We start from the raw sequence: 22,171 nt of genomic DNA on the forward strand, positions 1-22,171 counted from the left end.
GGGACTGCTCCCAGGTTTCTGACATCCAGAAGAGGTATAAGCCTTCTGCTGTTCCCCCTGCCTTGTCTGCCCTGCTGGATACCTTTGTAGCTGCTTCTTTGGCTCCTGATTCCCAACCTCCTGCCCCTAAGAAGCCTGACCGCTTTTATAAAGTGCCTGAGTCTTTCAGATTTCTTTGTGTCCCTCTTCTGACCCAGCGGTGATCTCTGTCTCTGCTGATAAACCCTCCAGTCTTTTGCCTTTTTCCAAGCATCTTCCCTCTGACAAGGATAGTTGTGCTATGGAGAGGCCGGGGAAGAAGGTCTATACTTCTGCTTTACTGGCATTTCACACCGTAAGCCATCAAACTTATGTAACCAGGTATATTTTATCCCTTTTTTTCTCAGCTTGGAGGCTGTCTGACCTGCCTGATTCTAAGGCTAAGTCCACTGCTCTTTCTGTGATGGGATCCACGTCTCGGGTAGCTTTTCACTTCATCAAGTGTAGCTATGATGCTGTTATTGTCTTCATCTTAAGGCTTTGCCTGGTCATATTAAGGCTACGCTTCTTTATGATCTTTGAATAATCAGAATATTTTTGGTAGTCCAGTAGCTGATCTATTTAAGACCTTACAGGATCAAGGCAAGCTTATATAGGATTTTAAACAGATTTGTCTCTCTCATTTCTAGATTTCCGAGGAATTGTCCTGCTAAAACTGCTTTTGTTTGTAGACACCCTCATCAAGTATGAAGGTTCCTAGGCATGTTTTTTTTTTCTGACAAACTCATTCACACACCTAGACCTCAAAAACCTTCTTTTCAGGACAGGTCTGCTTCCATCTGACATTTTGCCCTCCTTTCCCCACAGCCAGGTTCCCTTGTCTCTCAGACTTTCTCTTTCTCTCCCTGTTTGGCAACATGATTGTCAGACTCTTGGCTTCTGTCAGTCATCCACCAAGGCTACTTTGTCTGGAAATCCCTTCCCTCTTTTTTGGGCATTCCCCAACCCCCTTTAGAACAAATTGTCCATTTTATTTCAGGTGTAATGCAGGGTTTACTGGATCAAGACACCATTCAACCTGTTCCAGAGGCCCCAAGGGGAGTACAGGGCTTATTCCAGTATGTTTCTGGTCCCCAGAAAGGAGGGATCCTGGAGGGCTGTTTTAGACTTTTTCTTACTAAATACTCTGCTCAAGGTACCTAACTTCAGGATGCTTTCCCTTCAGACACTGATGTTCATCGTGTTTCACTATTGCAGTCCATTACACTAGGGTTATCCTGCTGGCAGGCAACCCATAGTCGGCCCGAGTTCCAAAGTCTTGGTCCGGCGTCGGTTGCTGTCGCCTCTTCCCTGACGTCAGTGCGCCAGGGGTATAAAAGTTGCAACCAACGCCATTTTCTTCAGTCTTTCTTGCCGCGCAGTGCCCAAAGCATAAGCAGTTCGCAAGTGCCAGTCGGCCGACTCCTGAGATTTTCAAAATTGAATTTCAGAGCCAAAGTCTTCAATAAAGCTAAGTACCTCGTTGGGGAAACTTTTTCTTGCTCCAGTCCGATGTCATTAAAAGTTAATAATTGTATTTCTTGTGGGAAGCCAAATACCTCATAAGGACTTTCACTCTTACTGCATTCCTTGCCTAGGCCCTGACCACGACGTTACTAGTTGTCGGTTTTGTGCTAGATTCAATAAACGCACTATTAAACGTCGGTTTGATTTTGCTTTACATTATTTTGGACGAAGATTTAATTATATAATGCCGTCGGTATAACCGACGACCGCAATGTATAAAAAACGCAAAGACGAAGAAAAAGACAGGCATCCGAGGTCCAAAACTGACGACAAAGCCTCTTCTAGGCCAGTCACCGGTTCTCAGTGAGGTGCTTTTGCAGCCCCTGACACCCGCTACCTTAGAGCCACAGGCCACAACCGACAACCATGTGGAGACACCAAGGCCTGTGGAAACTCAAGGTATTGGGCCTACTGAAAATGTTCCCTCAGATGGGTCCGGAGCCGCTGAGCAGGCACCGGCTTCTGAGGTTGTTTTCAGACCTTCACAGCTTACAATTAAAGGTACTACAGCAGCAAAGGCAAAGTCAAAAACTCCATTAAAGACAAAGAAACAAGTGCAGCATTCTCCAGAACAGTCATCCATGCCAAAGAAACAGATGCTTAAAATGGCCGAAGACCTTATTACTTTAATCAGGGTCTCCCATCCCCCTCCTGATAAAAGGCCTAGGCAAGACACTGATTATGATTCCTCTGATCAGGTTTCCATTTCTTCTGACTCTTCCTCTGACCAGGGCTATTCTCTCCCTCCCTATGAGGACTCTGATGCTGAAGAGTCCATTCCTTCGGCCTCACCGCCTGAGATTTACTCTTTTGGGGAAACCCTACACACCATGAGGGAGCATTTCCATTGGGAGAGCCAGGATTACTCAGAATCCAAGAAAAGGCTCAGAGATTTCCTTATATTGCCTCAGCACAGGCCCTTAGCTATCCCCCCTGTGCTTGATATTGTTGATGATGTTTTTTCTGAATCCAGTCTGTCTCCAGATTCTTTACCCCCTGCACCAGTAAAGCCAGACAGGTACTACAGGGTCCCTGACTCTCATAAATTTCTTTACAAAACCCTGCTGCAGACCCAGAAACTATTTCTCAGGGTCCTAAAGGGGTTAAAGCTTCCACTGCCAAAAATCATGTCCTCTCAGATAGGGATTCCAGAGCTCTAGACAGATGGGGGGGGGGAGTTTACACTTCTGCTACCTTAGCTGTAAGAGCCTTAAACTGTCAGTTTCACATGCTTAAATATCAGCAGTATCTCATGTCATTGTTAAAGCAGAAAATGGTTACAAATATAGAAGGTCCTGATACTAAAGAAATGCAGGATTTATTGCATGCAGTTGAACAAGTGGGAAAGCATACACTGCAATGTGGTTTTGATTCTTTAGAGGCTTCTTGCAGAGCTGCATTTACAGGCTCAGTTATTCGAAGACATGCTTGGTTGAAAGAACAAAGTTTACCTGTCCATGTTAAAATGAAATTGTTGATGCTCCACTACAGCATGATACTTTGGTGTTAAGGCAGAAGAAGTGTTAAAGAAAATGGAGGATAAAGCAAAGTCAGTGCAAACTGTGAAAGATTTCTTACAGGTTCAGCCACCTAGATTTAGCAGAAACTGGCCTTCAAAAAATTGGTCCTTTCCAGTGTCAGACAGGCCACAAAGAGGCAGATACAGATGCCCTAAAGGCAGATCTTAGCCCCAAGGCTCCTACAGACCCAAACAATAGGGTGCTTCAGCCCCCAAAGGAGGAGAAGACAAATCACAACCTTACAGGAAACAGTCACAGTGACTTCCCTCTCCAAATGCCAAGCTCTTACCAGTTGACAGCACCCCTAGGGGGAAGCTAGCACTTTTCTCAAAAAATTGGCACATGATCACCCAAGACCAGTGGGTGTTGAATATAGTTTCTCAAGGGTACAGGTTCCACTTCCACACGCTTCCAAAACCAAAAGGTATGCCAAACCTGCCACAAAACCAATGGGCAGAGGCACAAAAACAGATTGCTGCTCTTATGGATATGGGAGCTATTCAAACAGTTCCACAAGAAGAACAGGGCCAAGGCTTTTACTCACGACTTTTCCTAGTACCCAGAAAGGACAAAGCATGGAGACCAATACTAGACCTGTCAATCCTAAATACTTTCCTGGATGTTCCAAAATTCAAAATGTTAACACTACAACAACTCTTGCCCATGCTGGGCAAAGAGTCTTGGCTAGTTACTTTGGATCTCAAGGAGGCATACCTGCACGTCCCAATCAGGCAATCGTGCAGAAGATACCTCAGATTTATAGCAGGCTCAATGCATTATCAATTCTCTGCACTGCTGTTTGGCTTATCTACTGCGCCCAGGGTCTTCACAAAATGCCTGGCACCAGTAATTGCATTTTGCAGACAGAAATGAATTCAGATATATCCCTACTTGGACGACTGCCTTATTCAAGCAGACAGCAAAGACATTCTTCTAAAGCATCTGGCATTTGTAAAAAGATTGCTAATTTGCCTAGGGTACACAGTAAACGAAAAGAAATCAAAACTAGTGCCCTCTCAAGAGATAATATTCCTGAGTGCAAGTTTAAATACAACTACCCAGATGGCTTATCTCACGCCAGACAAACAAAGGCAACTGACTCATTACTTTCAAATGATGGCAACAAAGACCCAGCTCCCTGCAAGAAAAATTCTGCAGGCCCTGGGTTTCATGGCATCTTGCATTCTACTAATTCCATATGCCAAACTGCATATGAGGAAACTACAATGACATCTAAAAAGTGTTTGGACTCAGCATTGTCACAGCCTAGAGACAATCATTACCTTAATTCCCTGCCTACAACAGGAGTTTTGATGGTGGTCCCAGGTCTGTCACCACAACAAGGGACAGCCTTTCACCTTGCCTACAGCCAGGCAGACAATAACAATGGATGCATCGGATTATGCCTGGGGAGCACATATGGCAGGAAAATGTATTCAGGGCATGTGGCCCAAGGAACAGATGCATCTTCACATCAATCAAAAAGAGATGCTAGCTGTACAGAATGCCCTGACAGCCTTCAAGGACCTAATACATACAGGACAATTATTAATAAAGACTGACAATACCGCAGTTATGTGGTACATAAACAAGCAAGGGGGCACACATTCCTACCCCCTGTGCAGACAAGCCATGACTTTGTGGAACACAGCACTGACCTACCAGGTATATCTGCAAACACAATTCCTGCCAGGAACAAAAAATACACTGGCAGCCGAACTATGCAGAAATCTCATGGATCCTCACGAATGGAAGCTAAACCCACAAGTGTTCAACATGATAACAAGGGAATAGGGACGCCCAGACATAGATCTTTTTGCATCCCCTCACAATTACCAATTACAGAAATTTTGCACAAGGACTTCTCACTCTTAAGCATGGAAAGTGGATGCTCTATCTTTTAACTGGAAAAACCTGACAAGTCTACGCCTTTCCTCCGATGCCTGTTCTCACCAAGGTGCTTCTAAAAGTCAGACAAGAGAGGCCAAAAATGATCCTGATTGCCCCAGACTGGCCACGCCAGCACTGGTACCCAATCCTAAAGATTTTGTCCCAAGGCCCACCTTGGCCTCTATCTCAAATCCCTCATCTCCTGACACAGCAAAACAATCAGATTCTGCACAGTCAACTCAGAACCTTAAACCTGGCAGCATGACAGATAATGTAGCCACTCAGACTGCACCTGTCTCTAAAGCTGTTATGGATGTAATCTTGGAAGCTAGGAGACCCAGCACTAGGAAATCTTATGTGGGAAAATGGAAGAGATTCTGTGCTTGGAACCAGGCACAAGGACTCAACCCTCTGGTCCTTAGTATACCTCAGATTTTACAATACCTGACTGAGATGTTGGACAAAGGCCTATCTTTTTCTTCTATTAAAATTCATGCCTCTGCCATTTTAGCTCATTACAATACGGATCCTCCTATCTTTTCACATCCTCTTCTACCACAGTACCTCAGAGGGGCAAAGAATATAAGACCCCCTAGGAGAGCTCCAGTACCTACTTGGGACCTCAATTTTGTTTTAGAAAAACTAACACTGCCTCCATTTGAACCAGCCAGCACAGCTGACCTAAAATTCTTGTCATGGAAAACTGCTCTACTCCTAGCAATAACTTCAGCAAGAAGAGTTTCAGAGTTACAGGCATTGATGGCTGTGGAACCTTTCCTCATTTTTCACCAGGACAGGGTTTCTCTAAGGACGAACCCAACATTCATGCCAAAAGTGGTCTCCAATGTGGCCTTAAACCAAACTATTCATTTGCCTACCTTCTACCCAAATCCTCAGAATAAAGGGGAAAGACTTCTTCATTCTTTGGATATACACAGACAGCTACGATTTTACTTGGACAAAACAAAAGCCGTCAGAAAAACTGAACAACTGTTTGTGTCATATGCTGCAGGATCACAAGGAAAACCTATTACAAAGCAGACAGTCTCCAAATGGATAGGACACTGCATCTTCTTCTGTTATGCACAACATGGCAAATCAGTGCCTAAGGGACATTAGGCCTCATTCTACCAGAGCAGCAGCTACTTCAGCAGCTTTCCTCAGAGGGGTACCAACCAAAGATATTTTAGAAGCTGCAACGTGGAGCTCAGTGCACACTTTCACCAAGCACTACCACCTACCTCTCTACTCCATATCCAGAGCAGGCTTTGCCACTGCAGTTCTGCAGGGCTTGTTAGCTTTGTCAAATGCAATCTAGACCCAGCCACCCTACCTCAGCTTTGGGATTCTACCCAAGTGTAATGACTGCAAAAGTGAAACACGATGAACATAGTACAGTTGTGTACCTACCATAAATGTAGATGTTCGAGTGTCTTCACTGTTGCAGTCCTGGTTACCCACCCACCATCCCCCTCTTTGCTGGGACTATTCTGTACTTCTCTACTCTATACAACCTATGTGGTGTATTTGCTTTTAGAAGAAGGAAATGTTTAGAGTACTATATGCATGGTTGTTTGGCATATTTTTATCTTTACAGCCTTCATATCTGGGGGCACCTGACATCTGAGGCAAGAAAAACTGAAGAAAATGGTGTCAGTTGCAACTTTTATACCCCCTGGCGCACTGACGTCAGGGAAGAGGTGACAGCAACCGACGCCGGACCAAGACTTTGGAACTCGGGCTGACTACATGTCGCCTGCCAGCAGGATAACCCTAGTGTAATGACTGCAACACTGAAGCCACTCGAACATCTACATTTATGGTAGGTACACAACTGTACTTTGTCCCTCTTGCTACCTCAGGCCTTTTTGGTCTCTCTGGATCTGAAGTACACCTATTTTCATGTTCCCATTCACCCTCTGATCAGGAAGTTTGTATGTTTTTCTGTTCCTTCCTTTCATTTTCAGTTCTTTGTTTTGCCCTTTGATCTTCCCACAGTCCCAAAGGTGTTTGCCAAGTGCCTAGCTCCATTCATAGCATTTCTGCAGGCTTCAAGGGGTGTACATATTTCCTTATTTGGACAACTTGCTTCTGCAGGCTCCTACAGGACCTGCACTTTACCAGACTCCTTTTGCATAGTCTGGATTTCACTGTCTGTCTCCAGAAGTCTATCCTGTCCCCTTTCAGGATCGCATTTTTCTGGGTTGCAGGATCCAAACTGTTCCACTGCTGGCCTCTCTGCCTGCTTCCAGGGTTCTGTCTCTAACAACCTACTTCCAGTCATTGTTTCTCTGTTTCTTATGCCTACCAGGAATTTTCTGAAGGCTCTGGGATTCATGGCCTCGATCATACCTATGCTTCCTTTTACCAAGCTTAATATGAGGAAGCTTCAGTCGTACCCGAGACGATGTAGCTTCGGCATTGCCACTTTCTGGAGTTTCCTTGTTCCATTACTCACTTTATTCAAACCCAAGCTTCATTGGTCAATTCAGCACATATCCCTCAACACAAGTGTCCTTTTTCAGCCTCCTGCTCTGGCTCAGGAGCTGTTTACAGACACTTTAGATCAGGGGTGGGGGATCTGCCTTGGGCAGTATGAGGCTTCAGGGTCTCTGGCCTCCTCATCAGTGACTGGATCACATCAGTGTCTAATAAATGCAAGCACTTATCCTTGCTCTTCAGGCCTTCCACTTCCGTTGATCCCCAGGTCCCTTAAGGATCTGTACAGACAACATCACAATCATGTGGTTCATCAACAAGCGGGGGGGGGGGCACAAGGTCTTATCATCTTTGCAGACTAGCCCTTCAGGCGTGGGGCTTAGCTATCCAACTGCAGGTTTTTCTTCAGTTTCATTCCTTCTGAGCAAAACCTAGTGGCAGACTCTCTGAGCAGATCTAGGGCACGACCTCAGAAATGGATGCTTCACATCCAGGGCACAACCTCACAAATGGACGCTTCACAGAGAAGTGTTTCTGGTCATTGCTCATTGATGAGGTATTCCTCATGTGGATATTTTTACCTCCCCTCTGAACAGACAGTTGTCTCTCTGCTGTTCCAGAACCTCAAGCAATCTGGCTTGGAAGGTGGAAGATATGACTTTTTCTTGGAAGGGGATTGTTCCTTTGTTTTCTTCCAAGATCAAACCAGACTCTCCAAGAATCCTGTTGGTGACTCCCTTTTGGCCCAGACAGCACTGGTTCCCTCCTCTTCTTTCATCTGGCCAGGGCCAATCCTCACAGTTTACCTCATCAAATGGATATTCTCACACAAGACAAGGGGTCTCTCTTCTCTCATCTGTCCACACTTCAGTTGACTCTTTAGGTGATGGGTTTTAATCCTCTTTCAACACTATTTTTTTGAGGAAATGCTTTGGGTCCTGCATGAGGTCAGGAAACCTAATACAAAAAATCATACATGTTCAAATGGAAGATATTTTCTATTTGTCTTTAGCTTCAACAGGATCTCTTTTTCAGTGAGGTCCCTTTGGTTCTCTTACGTGTGTGAACTGCTGCATGCTGGCTTGGCATATTCTTCTGTCAAAGCTAACCTGTCTGCTTCTGAATCCACTATTGGCCTCTTGTTTTGAAGTTAAACAATTCCTGAAAGGTATTCTTCACATCCCCCAGGAAAGTCTGTCCCTCCTTCTTAGGACCCTAATGTTGGTATTGAGAAAGTGACCAAGGTTCCGTTTGAGCCTGCTGCTGCTTTCCAGCACTGGACATGGAAGATGTTTTGGCAGAGGTGAGGACTGCTACTAAGAGAGTTTTGAAACTCCAAGCCTTGATGTCCATTTTCCCTTTTTAAATTTTTCAGAGGGACATGATCTCTCTGCCTACTAATCCTTCTTTTATGCCCAGGGTGGTCACTGAGTTGTCCCTTAATCAGTCTATCCAGCTTCCTTCCTTCCTTTTTCTTCTCCGCAGTTTACTAGTGAGAAGGTTTTATACACTTTGGATCTTCATAGACAGCTCCGGTATTATTTAGACAAGACAAAGGCTATACGTAAAATTAGCAACTTTTTCTTTTCATAGCAGGACATTGGGTATGGATGTTTCTAAGCAAACCATCTCCTCCTGGATTTCAAATGTAATTTCTTTTTGTTATTACTTTCATGGCAGACAGCTTTCTGCCTCTGTTCAGGCCCGTTCTACCAGGGCAGTGGCCTTCTCTGGGGTTTTCTTTAAAGGTTTGGACACCAGTTCGATTTGAACCTGCTACTTGGTCTTCTGTGCACACCTTAACTAAACATTACGAGTTGGATGTCATTTCCAGAGCCAGGGTGGGTTTTGCCAAGGCTGTCCTTCATGGGTTTGTGGAGGGTTCTTCCTTGCTTCCTGCTCCCATTCCTTATAGTAGCTTTTGTACTCTCCCATTGGTTAAGAATACTGCAACAGTGATATGGAAGGACATTGTACGGTTGTGTAGAATCTTATCATAACAGTAGATGTGCTTCTCTTCACTGTTGTAGTATTCAGTCCCTCCCTCCTGCCCCCTTTTCATTCTTTTCTTTTTCTTTCTGTTGGGTACATCTTACTGGCCATGGAGTCTTTGCCTTTGTCATTGGGCATCTCCTCTTTCCCTGTTATGTACATGTTTGCCTTTCTGCTGCGGTGACTCTAGTTCTCCTGGGGCACTTCAGCTCTGAGCTGATATACTGGCCTAAGTGGCTATCCCTGGGAGGCAATCCCATCTATTATGAATATTGCAACCATGAAGAGGACATGTACTGTTATGGTAAGATTTACACAACTATATGTATAGTTCTGTAGTGGAAAGTGAGTAGCTTTCCATTTGTTACTATCCCTTGTAAGAAACTGATGTGCATGTGAAGGCAACATACACTCATCTCATCTGTTACATTTGCTCATATACTGTATGTGTGTAGTGCCCAATCTTGTGATCCTATCCTGTTATTAGTGGAGAAATATAAAAAAAAAAAAAAAAAACAGCCACCACTCAACTGGAGCAAATATCTAGTTTTAATGTACAAAAACCGACCGGTTTCGGCCCACAGGCCTTTTTCCATGTAAAACACATCATATACACATTGTAGTTCAAGCTGATAAAGGTGGAGCAACTGTTATTATGGATAAATCTTTATATGTCACTGAAGATAACAATCAGCTGCAAGATAACCGATTCTATGCATGTATGCCTTATGATCCCATTTCTGATTTCAAAAAAGAAATTGACATGTTTCTAGAGTCTGCTGTTAGTGAGGGGATTATTGACAAACTTACAATGTTCCATCTGAAGGTTAAAAATCCGTCTTCTCAATATTTTTACCTTCTCCCTAAAATTCACAAGGACATGCAGCAACCACATGGGTAGACAGATTGTATCCGGTAAAGGCTCCCCAACTGAACCTTTTTTCTGCCTATTTGACTGTTTATTTAAAGCCATTGTTAGCGTTGTTGCCTCACAGCAAGAGGTTCTCCCATTCGATTCTCGGCTGGAGTGCCTTCTCTGCGGAGTCTGCATGTCCTCACCGTGGTTGGGTGGGCGTTCGAAAGACGTGTAAATGGGCATGCCTTTGTTGAAGGTTGAATGTCAAGCTAGCACCTCGGCAATCATGAAAATCTACTGCCAATCATTAGCTGACCGGAGTTCTGCTGTGGCAACCCCTAACCGGGAAAAGCCGAAAGACAACACACACATTTAAAGCCGTTGTTATCAGGAGTGAGAGCCAGGATAAAAGACACGACTGAATTTTTGAATATTATTTCAGATGCGCAATTAGAGTCTAACTGGTTACTATGTACTTTAGACGTTACGTCTTTATATACTAGTATTCCTTATTGGGCTGGTTAGTGTGCTGTAGAATATTGACTAAACAGAATATCCTTATGTAGCCCGGGCTTCAATACATTTTTTGTTATGCTTAATGGAGCATGTGTTATCTAAAAATGTTTTTTTCTTCAATACCAAATGTTTTTTACACTTGAGGGGTACAGCAATGGGTGCATCATTTGCACCCATCTATGCTGACCTCTTTATGGGGTATTTGAAACAGATAATAATATATGATATACATCACAACATTTTTCTTGGTGAGATTGATATCTGGCGTAGATTTTTGGATGACTGCTGGATGGTGTGGAAATCAGATGCTGTATATTTACAGGAATTTGTTCAATATTTGAATGAAAACAAGTGGGGCATCAGGTTTACAGTAAATTATGATGCTACATCTATTTCTTTTTTTAGATGTTAAAGTGTCTAAAGAATCTGATGGAACTTTGTCTAGTACATTATATAGAAAACCCCACCATTTCAACACTTTACTCCACGCATCCAGTTGTCATTCTAAGCACATTACAGCAAACATACCTAAATCACAGTTTATGAGAACATAAAATATGTTCCAATATTGAAGAATATATACATTTTGATAATGACCTTGTAGGTTATTTTGTTGAACAAGGCTATTCACTGGCACAGGTTGGGCAGACTAGTAGGGAAGTACAATCATATTCAAGAAGAGAGCTTTGGAAATACAAAGATTGTGGCCCTTGCACTAGCAACAAAATTAAATTCACTACCACCTATGGTAGGAACACTCATAGATTTTTAGATATGATACAACAACATTGGGACATTTTATTAACAGATGACAGGTTGTGTGAGTTGTTAGGTCAGAGATGCTCTTTTTCTTTTCGGAAAGGGAAAACTTTAAGTAGTTACTTTAGCCACTATAAACATTTTGTACCCTCTATAAATTCTGTACAAACTACTATAGATGGTACACAAGAGGTGGGTTGTTACCCCTGTGGCCATTGCTCTTTTTGTAAGTTCATATGTTCAACTGAGGAATTTTCTAAGAACACATCTAGGGTTTTTTCTGTCAGAATGTTTGGCAATTGTAATAGTGACTGGGCTATATATCTTGCTATTTTGCTCTTGCATAACCTTTTATGTAGGTCAAACTTCCAGACCATTAATATTGCGAATTTCAGAACATCTAAATAGCACTAGAAATAAGTATCTGGCTAATGCCTTATATAAACATACTATTATACACAAGACAGTGATATTTAAATTCATTATTATTGATAGGGTGTTAGGACATAGATCAATGAAAAGTGGTTGGCATAATGTTTTGAACAAAAAAAGAAAAAGCTTGGATAGTAAAATTGGGGGGATTGTTTCCACCTGGTCTTAATGAACATTTATAATAATTGTTTAATAGAATTTAATTATTATAATATGTTATAATATATAAGATGGGGAGTGTACTGATGTGTTTTACATTGAAAAAGGCCTGTGGGCCGAAACCGGTCTGTTTTTGTACGTTAAAACTAGATACATGCTCCAGTTGAGTGCTGGCTGTTTTGTTTTTTGATATTGCCTTTTGAGCCTGTGCACCTGTCATCCTTGCAGAGGTTTTGGTTTGGGGAATTAGTGGAGAAATGCCTTCCTCATGAAATTCTCTTCTCTTTTTATCCCTTTAATACTGTTTACTAACAAATGTAGATTAGTTTCATACAATTTTGGGTGTGTTTCATGATAATAGCTTTTCTACTTTGCAGTTGGAATAACCCTGAGATTTGAATTCATGTCAGTCCATTAAAAGCAATTTAACCAAAAATGAGTTGGTTGCATACAAAAGGGATCAGCTCAAATTTTTGAAATGGTACCTTCTTCTGTGGGAGCAAGCCAGCAGAAGTGGGAGCTTTGCCCTGTACAGCTCCAGAATTAATGCAGTCTTCTCCGAGGTCTGTGCATCAGATGTTAGTGCAGAATTCTGATAGCAGTAACCTCCTTTAACAAATGCATGTTTCGTGTTGCACAGCTGTTTTGATACCTTAAAAAGTTAGATACAGAGTTCCTGATGCTTTTTTTTTTTATTATCTAATGTAGTCTGATTAGAATGTCATTGGAAGATATGTAATTTCTTTTCTTTTTCAGCTGTGGCTCTGTTGAATGTCTTGTGCTGCTCTTAAAAAAGGGAGCAAATCCAAACTACCAGGATATTTCAGGATGTACACCTCTTCACTTGGCAGCTAGGAATGGGTATGAAACTTGTGCTGTACTTGTCTCTAAATCACACATATCTTTTTGCAAGCTGATATAACATTGCCTGCTTTGTGTACTGAATGTTCTGATTGCTTTATATTATCTGAGTGCTGCAATAGAGGATGCACCAGTTTATACATCTGCAATGCTGGTGTTGCTTCAAAATGTTTTTATAGTCCATAGATGCTGGATTGATGGGTACCCATTTCACTTTTCACTGTATTTCATTAGCTGGCACGTCTTCACTTAATTCAGATGCATGCATAACCCCATTGATCACCATCTGAAGACAGCATGATTTTATAGTATTACTTGCCTCCTTTTCCAGCATTATAGTTTGTTATAAAACAGAATAGAGTAAGTCTGGCAATATTTGTACTTGTTCTCATTGTGATCTTTGTGTTCCCAAGGGCAAATGTTTGCAATCCATTCATTTTTTTTTGGTCTATTTTATGCTAGTTGTAGTGGACTTTCTTTTGGACAGAGCGATTCCCAGCAACATTCTCTTTGTCATCTGAGATTTTTTATTTTTTTTCTGTTCTCGGCTGTTTTTGTTTCACATCTGCTTATGACTTGAGGGGGGAGGTGGCTGTACCTGGATCATGCTTGTGCTATTAGGTATTAATTTAATAAATTAATGTCCGAGATCCTGTGAAGCTGATCTTGTTTGTGAAAAAGGAAGTTGGAAATTGTCTGAAACCTGCACTAGCAGAGTCTACTTCTCCATTATTATATATTTTTCCTTTGGCTGTCTCTTCTCAGTCACTTGCTTTTTTGACCACCAGCAAGAAAGTACAGCAGATAATGAGAAAACATGAAGACGGGTACGCCATGAATTACAGGCATGCCTTAACAAATGTCCTTTCTCATTCTTTTTGAGAGTGGCTATTGGGCTTTACCTACCATTTCTTTGTACGAGTAGCCTGATTCTTCTGGCTATAACAGTTTCTTATTTTTTTCACCTGTGCCACTTTTAACGAATTTTTTAACTCATCAGGTGATTAGTCATAAGTTACACTGCCTTAAATTGAATGCTTTAACCAGCTGCCTTCTACTGAACTGTCAGCTGTACAGACAGGCTTGAAGCACAAGATTTTTCTTACATTTTGGTGGCTATACAAAGGAGTTTCAAGATTTTTTCTCAGACATTTTCTGTCCTTTTGGACTTATCACTTGATGCGGTGCAAGAAGATCTTCCATTCTGGGACTTTTTGTCAGAATGATTAAGGTGGGCCACAATGGTTGCCATAAGGACTTGTGTTCTGTTGGCCTGTCTGCGTTATGCTCACGATTTAAAGATTTTTGCTCACACTGTCCTCTGCATCAGTTGGTATAGTAGCTTCTTCCTATCAACTCTGTCACAAAAAGTTCTTTCCTGAAGACAACCAGACATTAAATTCCATGTTTTCATACGTATGTAATGTCTTCTCAGATGTGACTGTGGGACAAACAAATTTAAACTGTTGTTTAAATGGCACATCTTGCCAAAAGGCCAGTGAAACTAGAGATCAGAGCAATTATTGACTGTTTTGTAGAGTGAAGGTTCCTTCTTGAGAGGTAATTGCTGTGATAGCTTTTGATCTTTAATTTGCTCAGGAAGTGTTTAGCAATACTAATCGTTTAAGAAAAAAAATTAGATGTTTTGTGTTTCACTGTTGCAGTCATCACATTTGGGTTATCTGTTTGCAGTAGCCCTCAGTCAGCCTGATTATCAAAGTCTTGGGTCCTGCGTCGGTTGCTGTCTCATCTTCCGTGACGTCAGGTAGTCAGGGGTGTAAAGCATGCAGCTGATGCTGTTACACCTGTCTATCTTGCCGTGCGGTGCCCGAAGCAGAAGCAGTTCACATGTTCCGGTTGGCCGACTCTTGAAATTTTCGTTTTCGAGTTTCAGAACTGAAGTCTTCAACTAAAGCTAAGTACCCCATTTGGGAAACGTTTTCTTGCTCTAAACCGATGTCAATAAAAGTCAATAATTGTATTTCTTGTGGAAAGCAAATACCTCACAAAGATTTCCATTTATACTGTATTCCTTGCCTAGGCCCTGACCACGACGTACCACGCTGTCGGTTTTGTGCCTTATTTAAGCAAAGAACTATTCGTCATCGGTACATTTACACTTCTAAATATTTTGGTACTCTGTTCAATTATCCAGATATGTCTTCGGTAAGCCATCCGACTACTGACATTCCAAAAAAACGCAAAGATACAGAGACAGGCCGCCTAGGTCCAATGCTGCCAATGACGCTTCTCCTAAGCCAGTCGCCAGTTCGCCGTTACTCAGTGAGGTGCTTTCGCAGCCCCTGGTACCCGCTACTTCAGATTCGTAGACCTCTACTGAGACCCATTCGGAGTCCGGTATGCCGCGAGATGCCTACGCTTCAAAGCAGGCTACATGCACTATCAATTCTCTGCACTGCCCTTTGGCTTATCTACTGCGCCCAGGGTACTCACAAAGTGCCTAGCTCCAGTTATTGCATTTTGCAGGCAAAGAAATATTCAGGTATACCCATACCTGGACGATTGTCTAATTCAGACAGAAAGCCAGGACATACTTTTGAATCATCTGACATTTGTACAAAAGGTGCTAACTTGTCTGGGGTACACCATAAATGAAAATAAATCACATCTGATACCCTGTCAACAAATCATATTCCTGGGAGCAAGCTTGAGCACAACTTCCCAGATGGCTTTCCTCCCGCCAGAGAAACAAATTAATGTGACGACTTACTTCAAACTAATGGCCACCAAAACCCTGCTATCTGCAAGGCAAATACTGCAAGCCTTGGGGTTCATGGCCTCCTGCATTCTACTAATTCCATATGCAAGACTGCATATGAGGAAATTACAGTGGTATCTAAGAAGCCTGTGGAGTCAACATTCACAGAATCTCGAAGCAATGATCCCTATCATACCTTGCCTACAGCTAGAGTTCCTTTGGTGGGCACAGGCCTGCCACCCAAAGCAAGGGACTGCCATTCACTCTACCCCCTGCCACCCAAACCTAACAACAGACACATCAGACTGTGCATGGGGGGCTCACCTGGCAGGGAAGTGCTTTCAGGGCAAATGGAACCCAAGCCAAATGCACCTGCATATCAATCAAAAAGAAATGTTAGCTGTACAGAATGCTCTGACAGCCTTCAAGGACCACATTCTTCCAGGACAGTTAATGGTAAGGACAGACAAAACACCACTGTTATGTGGTACATAAACAAGCAGGAGGGTACCCATTCTTAACCCCTCAGCAGACTAGCCATGGCTCTGTGGAACACAGCCTTGAGCTACCAAGTGCATCTACAGGCGCATTTCCTGCCAGGAAAACTAAATACACTGGCAGATGAACTCAGCAGAAATCTCATGGACCCACACGAGTAGAAATTGGAACCAAAGATTTTCAACATGTTGATAAACAAATGGGGGTTCCCAGATATAGACCTGTTTGCCTCCCCCCTGAACTACCAATCGGACAAATACTGCACAAGGATTCCCCACAAACAAGGTTGGAAAGTGGATGCTCTGTCCTTCATCTGGAAAAATCTGCCAGTTTATGCCTTTCCTCCTCTGCCTCTCCTCTCCAAAGTGCTTCTAAAGATCAAACATGACAAACTAAGGATGATGCTGATTGCACCAGACTGGCCACACCAGTTTGTCATTGCTGGCTCCATGGCACCTGCCTCAGACCCCTACCCTGCTGTCACAGCAGGAGAGCCAGATTCTGCACCCTCATCTTCAAACCCTGACCCTGGCAGCCTGGCTAATTTCCTAATTTCTCCATTACCATCCCTCAGCTAACAAGTGTTGGATGTCATTTTGGAGGCAAGGAGACCTAGTACTAGAAAATCTTATGCTGAAAAATGGAAAAGATTCTGTGCCTGGAACCAAACTCAAAGGATGGGCACAGCAGCACCCAGTTTACCTCAGATTCTTCAATACTTAACTGAGATGCTTCACAAGGGCCTTTTTTTTTCCTCCATCAGAATTCACACCTCAGCCATTTCATCTCATTACAACATAGAACCGCCCTTCTTCTCTCATCCACTGCTCAAGCAGTTCCTCACAGGGGCCAAAAAACTAAGATCACCCAGGAGAGCCCCTACTCCAGCCTGGGACCTTAACTTTGTATTGGAAAAAACTCACTCTTCCTCTTTTTGAGCTAGCTGTAAGTGCAGAGTTAAAATTTCTTTCTTGGAAAACAGCCTTTATTTTAGCAATTACTTCAGCTAGAAGAGTATCTGAACTATAGTCCCTTATGGCAGTGGAGCCTTTCATCATATTCCATGCGGACAGGGTGTCCTTCAGGACCAATCCCTCCTTCATGCCTAAGGTGGTATCCGGTGTGGCACTTAATCAGTCCATTCATTTGCCAACCTTCTTTTCTAATCCGCAGAACAAAAGGGAAAGGATACTGCACTCCTTAGATGTGCACAGACAACTTAGATTTTATTTGGACAGGAGCAAACCTCAAAGGAAATCTGAACAACTGCAGGTGGCATTTGCTGCAGGGGCAGAGGCGAAGACTATTTCAAAGCAAACCATTTCTAAATGGATAGGCCATTGCATTCATTTCTGCTATAAGCACCATGGAAAACATATCCCACAGTGGATTAGACCCCATTCAACCAGGGCTGCATCTACCTCTACAGCCTTTCTCAGAGGTGTACCTACCAGGTAGAAGCTGCTACCTGGAGTTATGTACATACTTTCACCAAGCATTACCATTTACCAATTTTGTCTAAATCCAGAGCTGGCTTTGCCACTGCAGTCTTCCAGGGCCTTATAGCTGGTCCTAATACTATCTAAATGCCTCCTCCCAACCTTAGCTTTGGGAATCTACCCAAATGTGATGACTGCAACAGTGAAACACAAAGAACATAGTACAGTTGTGTACACTTGCCATAAATGTAGATGTGTATTCACTGTTGCAGTCCTGGTAACCCTCCTCCAGCCCCCTGGCTTCTTTTTGCTATACCTTTACTATGCTTAAAAGCTTTTTGGTGTATTTGCTTTTTTATTGGAGGTGTAGCCTATATGTATATATATGTGTGTATATATATATTTAATTGTTTTCCATTATGGGGGCATCTGACATCTGGGGCAAGAAAAACTGGTGTAATAGCGTTGGCTGCATGCTTTATACCCCTGACTACCTGACATCACGGAAGATGAGACAGCAACAGACGCAGGACCCAAGACTTTGATAATCAGGCCGACTGAGGGCTACTGCAAGCAGATAACCCAAATGTAATGACTGCAACAGTGAATACACTCGAACATCTACATTTATGGAAAGTGTACACAACTGTACTTTGCTTGTAGGTTTGCCCTCACTAGAAACGCATAATATCTTGCTTCCACCTTCACTGATGTCAGCATGCTGTGTCAACTTTCATTTCTGTGCAGGGACATGTCAGTAGTCCTTCCAGTGCCTGAAGTGACATGAGAGATTATTTTTCAGTTTTTCAACATGTGATGCACCCGAATAAAGATGATGTATATTGTTAAAAATGCTACTCTACAAAGGGACCAGAATTGGTGTTTCATACAAATGTCAGAGCTTATGCATGATCTTTAAGGTTTTAGTTTCTGCTTGGGTTTTAGATTTTTTTCAAGAATCTTTACTTGAGGCTCCTTTTGAGCCATTTATGTTGGTTTTGTTAACTTTTGTTTTTTGGAAGATGCTTTGGCTATCATGTCTTTTTAGAATGGTGTGCAATATATATGGAACAAGGTATACATGCACACACATATGTGTGTACAGAGAGAAAGGCCACTGCTTTGGCACTGTTATTATCATAGGATCTGAAAGGGTAATATTGGCTCTTATTTGGGACTTCACCCCAAAACCTCTAGGGTATCATGCTGGCGTCACTTTCAGTAGACAAACAAGAGCCTATGGACAGATAAGTGTTGAGTTTCCCCTTAATAGCTTTATTGATTAAGGTCAATTTACCAACTAACACACGCACAACCATACTTATACACACACATATAGAGAAAGCTCTCTGCTTAGGAACTATTAGAATCATAGAAGTGAAAAGCTATGCCACTTGGGACTTGAAAACCAAAGACTTACAGCATAACTTGCTAACATCACTGCCACTGGACCAACAAGAGCCTCTGGATAGATAAGTTTTGAGTTCTCTCTCTTAAGAGCTTTATTCTTACAGCTAGGATTAAACAAGGCACTCAAGGTCAAGTTACAGACACACACACACATACACACACACACACACACACACACACACACACACACACACACACACACACACACACACACACAAACAAACAGAAAGCCCTCTGCCCTAGGCATCGATAGAAGATATACAAGTAGATATTGAAATAGCCTTTAATTATCCATGAGAGTTTTTTTGGGTGCTGACCCTTTCTTTATGCCTCAAGTCACCATTGTACTTAGCCAAAAGATTTACTTGCATTCGTCTTACCCTCACCTGTAGAACAACATTGAGGGAAGTTTGCATTATTTTGATCCTCAGAGCCAACTTTGGCTTCATGTTGACATGATGAGAGATATTGGAAAGCTGAACACAAGTTTGGTTCTTTTTCTCAAAGCAGCAAAGCATTGGAGTAGCATTTTTTTAGGTGACTAGGGTCTGTACTGTGAGAGATGGTGTAACTTTTCTTCACAGAAGTCTGTGCAAGAGGTTATATGCAAAGAATGACATTTTATTCAGTTTGCTGTGTGTTGTACTTCACAGGACAGGCTTAATGACTTGACTTCTCTTACCGCACCCCAGTTAACCTATTTGTTCAACCATGGTGAAGAGCCCTCCTTGCCTGTTCATTCCCTGTTGGAGGCAAGAGTCATTTGTTAGAGTGTTGTCCAGTCCCCAGATCCTGGAAACTTTCCTAATCTTGCCCCCTGTACCAGCATAGCAAGGTTCGTTCTAGCTGCTTTTGGAAGTGCATGTGGGCTCGCATGAGTGACCTCTCAACCAGGTGGCCCACCACTGCAGACACAGTGGCTTTTTCTGCTGCAGTAATACAGCTGCATTCCTGCAGGTGTCGCCATTACAGCAAGCCAAGCTGTGTTTTTCCCACCAGGATAATTAATCGTGTGTTGATTGTTCATGCCTATCCTCCCCAACCTGTTCACACTAGGATCATTAATTGTGTGTTGATTGTTCATGCCCATCCTCCCATACTTGTTCCCACCAGGATCGTTAATCATGTGTTGATTGTTCATGCCCATCTTCCCCTACCTATTCTGTTCATCACCCATTCTGCTAGTCAAACTCCAGTCATCAGGGGTGTGGACAGAGCTTTGTCCTGCTGCACCATGGTCAGGTTTGTCTTTGTTTCACTCCTGACAAGTATTACTGGTTGGACTGTCAGCCCACTGAAGATGAGGGAAGTTTTAAAGTCTTATGAGATTTGCTAATTTAGGATGGGTTATAGCTGTTACATTAATATAAAGTAGCCCCCATGAGTGGAGTAATGAAGCTGACACTGTAACCCAGATGATCCATGATCCATGATCAACTAGTCACTTGGTTGGTGGAAAAAATGAGGGCGGGAAGAAGTGAGCAACAGATGGTGAATCACTCATCTCGGGGGTGGGAGCCAGTCCATCCTGGTGCAGTTCCAGCACATATTGGGGAAAAGTGTGCATGGCTTGCAGCATGTGCCAGTGTGTCTGCACTATCTGTCATTGTGCATGTGCAGAAGGGAAAACCTGGGCTATTGCAGTCTGTAATCATGTTCATCAGCTGTTGGGCGAGGTAAGATCAAGAAAAAGGAAAAAGAAAATATGGCTGCTAGAATGATAGCTGTACTCTGACCAGCTGTCAGCCTGGTGGTTGGGAATCAGTAGACACTTTTGTGAGTGGGCGTAAATGGCCAGCAGGGAATGGGGACACACAAGGGTATTCAAATAGCCCCCACCCTTACTCCAGAGCAGGCTCAAGATGAGTTTTTAAAGACACTCTTGAGATTTTGAGCATTTCAAATGATATACCTCTTTTGTTGGTTTTAATTTAAAAATGTGATATAAAATTGGTTAAGGAAAATTTTTGCCAGGGCAGCAAGATAGATTTATTGATATTAAAATGTTCCTGAAATGCTTTTTTTATCTTTAAAGTTTATAGTTGATTTCTTTTTTCAGCAAGTAAAATAAACAATTTAAAACAAATAAAAAGTAAAAAAAAAAAAAAAAAACTTTAAGAAGAAGCTTTAAAACAGAAGTCTGCAAAACTTTGCAGGGTTTAAGGCTTACTATTATTATCTTTTTTCATGTTTTTAGCATCCTTTGCATTCTTTCCAGCTGAATATTTGCTGCTTTTCACTCCTAGTATACTTGTTCAGATGTGTGACCACCTCATGTGTAGGCTGGTTGGGAAGGAGACGTGGAATGCAGAGCAGTTTCTAGCTCTTTCAAAATTTTAGCAACAGTCTGTCTCTAGTAGGGCATTTTTCTGTCACCTGGAGGTTGCCAAATTGCAGTCAGAAATCCTTCCCTTCCTCATGGAATGGGAAAGCCAACTAAAACCCAATTCTGCATACATCAGTCTTTCTGACTCTTCAGCACCTGAGCCATTACCTAATATCGGGTCATTTGGGTTGCATTTGTCTGTGCTGCAGAGCCATGTTTTCTGATGCTTTTAACTCATTAATGTAATTTACAAACCACATTAGCATATTTATTTGAATCTTAGTGTAACATGTAGAATTAATGTGGTTGGATAAGGCGGGATAAAAATAATTAGGTATGCATTTCAAGGATTGTTTTCCATCCAAATTGTTTCAACTTAGTTCAGTGCTAAGAATGCCCTATAATGAAGTTTCAAATTTGCAGTCCCACAGAGTTTGCTTGATAGCAGCCCTGTACTTTTAGGCAGATGTGATAAGGGTAAACTAATTATGTAAGTCTTAAAACATAATGAGGTTGTACCACTGGCCACTTTTACTGTAATAAGAATGATTGGTATGAAAACTATAACACTAACTTGAAAACTATGACAAAGTAATAAACAAGTGTAGTAAATTAAGTTACTGAAAGGATATTTTGATACGATTAAAAATAAGAAAATGAAGATGGAGGATTATAGATTATTTCTCTCTTTATTGTATAATAAAAGTAAAAAAAATAGTCTTGGAAATCAGAAAATATTGAGAGGATTGGTTAAAAAAACAACTTTTGTTTACATGTGATTAATTTACATTTAAACATAAAATGTAATCT

General features: G+C 42.1%; 1 protein-coding gene across 1 annotated transcript in view; it reads left to right on the plus strand.

The window, feature by feature from the left end:
* Positions 1-22,171, plus strand: part of HACE1 (HECT domain and ankyrin repeat containing E3 ubiquitin protein ligase 1) — a gene marked incomplete in the record, with an annotated part of 1,502,717 nt that overhangs the window by 393,863 nt on the left and 1,086,683 nt on the right. The window contains 1 exon segment of the mRNA XM_044065909.1: positions 12,865-12,969. Within this exon segment, the coding sequence (XP_043921844.1) occupies positions 12,865-12,969 (105 nt within the window).

The sequence above is a fragment of the Protopterus annectens genome, chromosome 1.part0 (genome assembly GCF_019279795.1).
Source record: "Protopterus annectens isolate FY-2018-M chromosome 1.part0, PAN1.0, whole genome shotgun sequence".
NCBI lineage: Eukaryota > Metazoa > Chordata > Ceratodontiformes > Protopteridae > Protopterus > Protopterus annectens.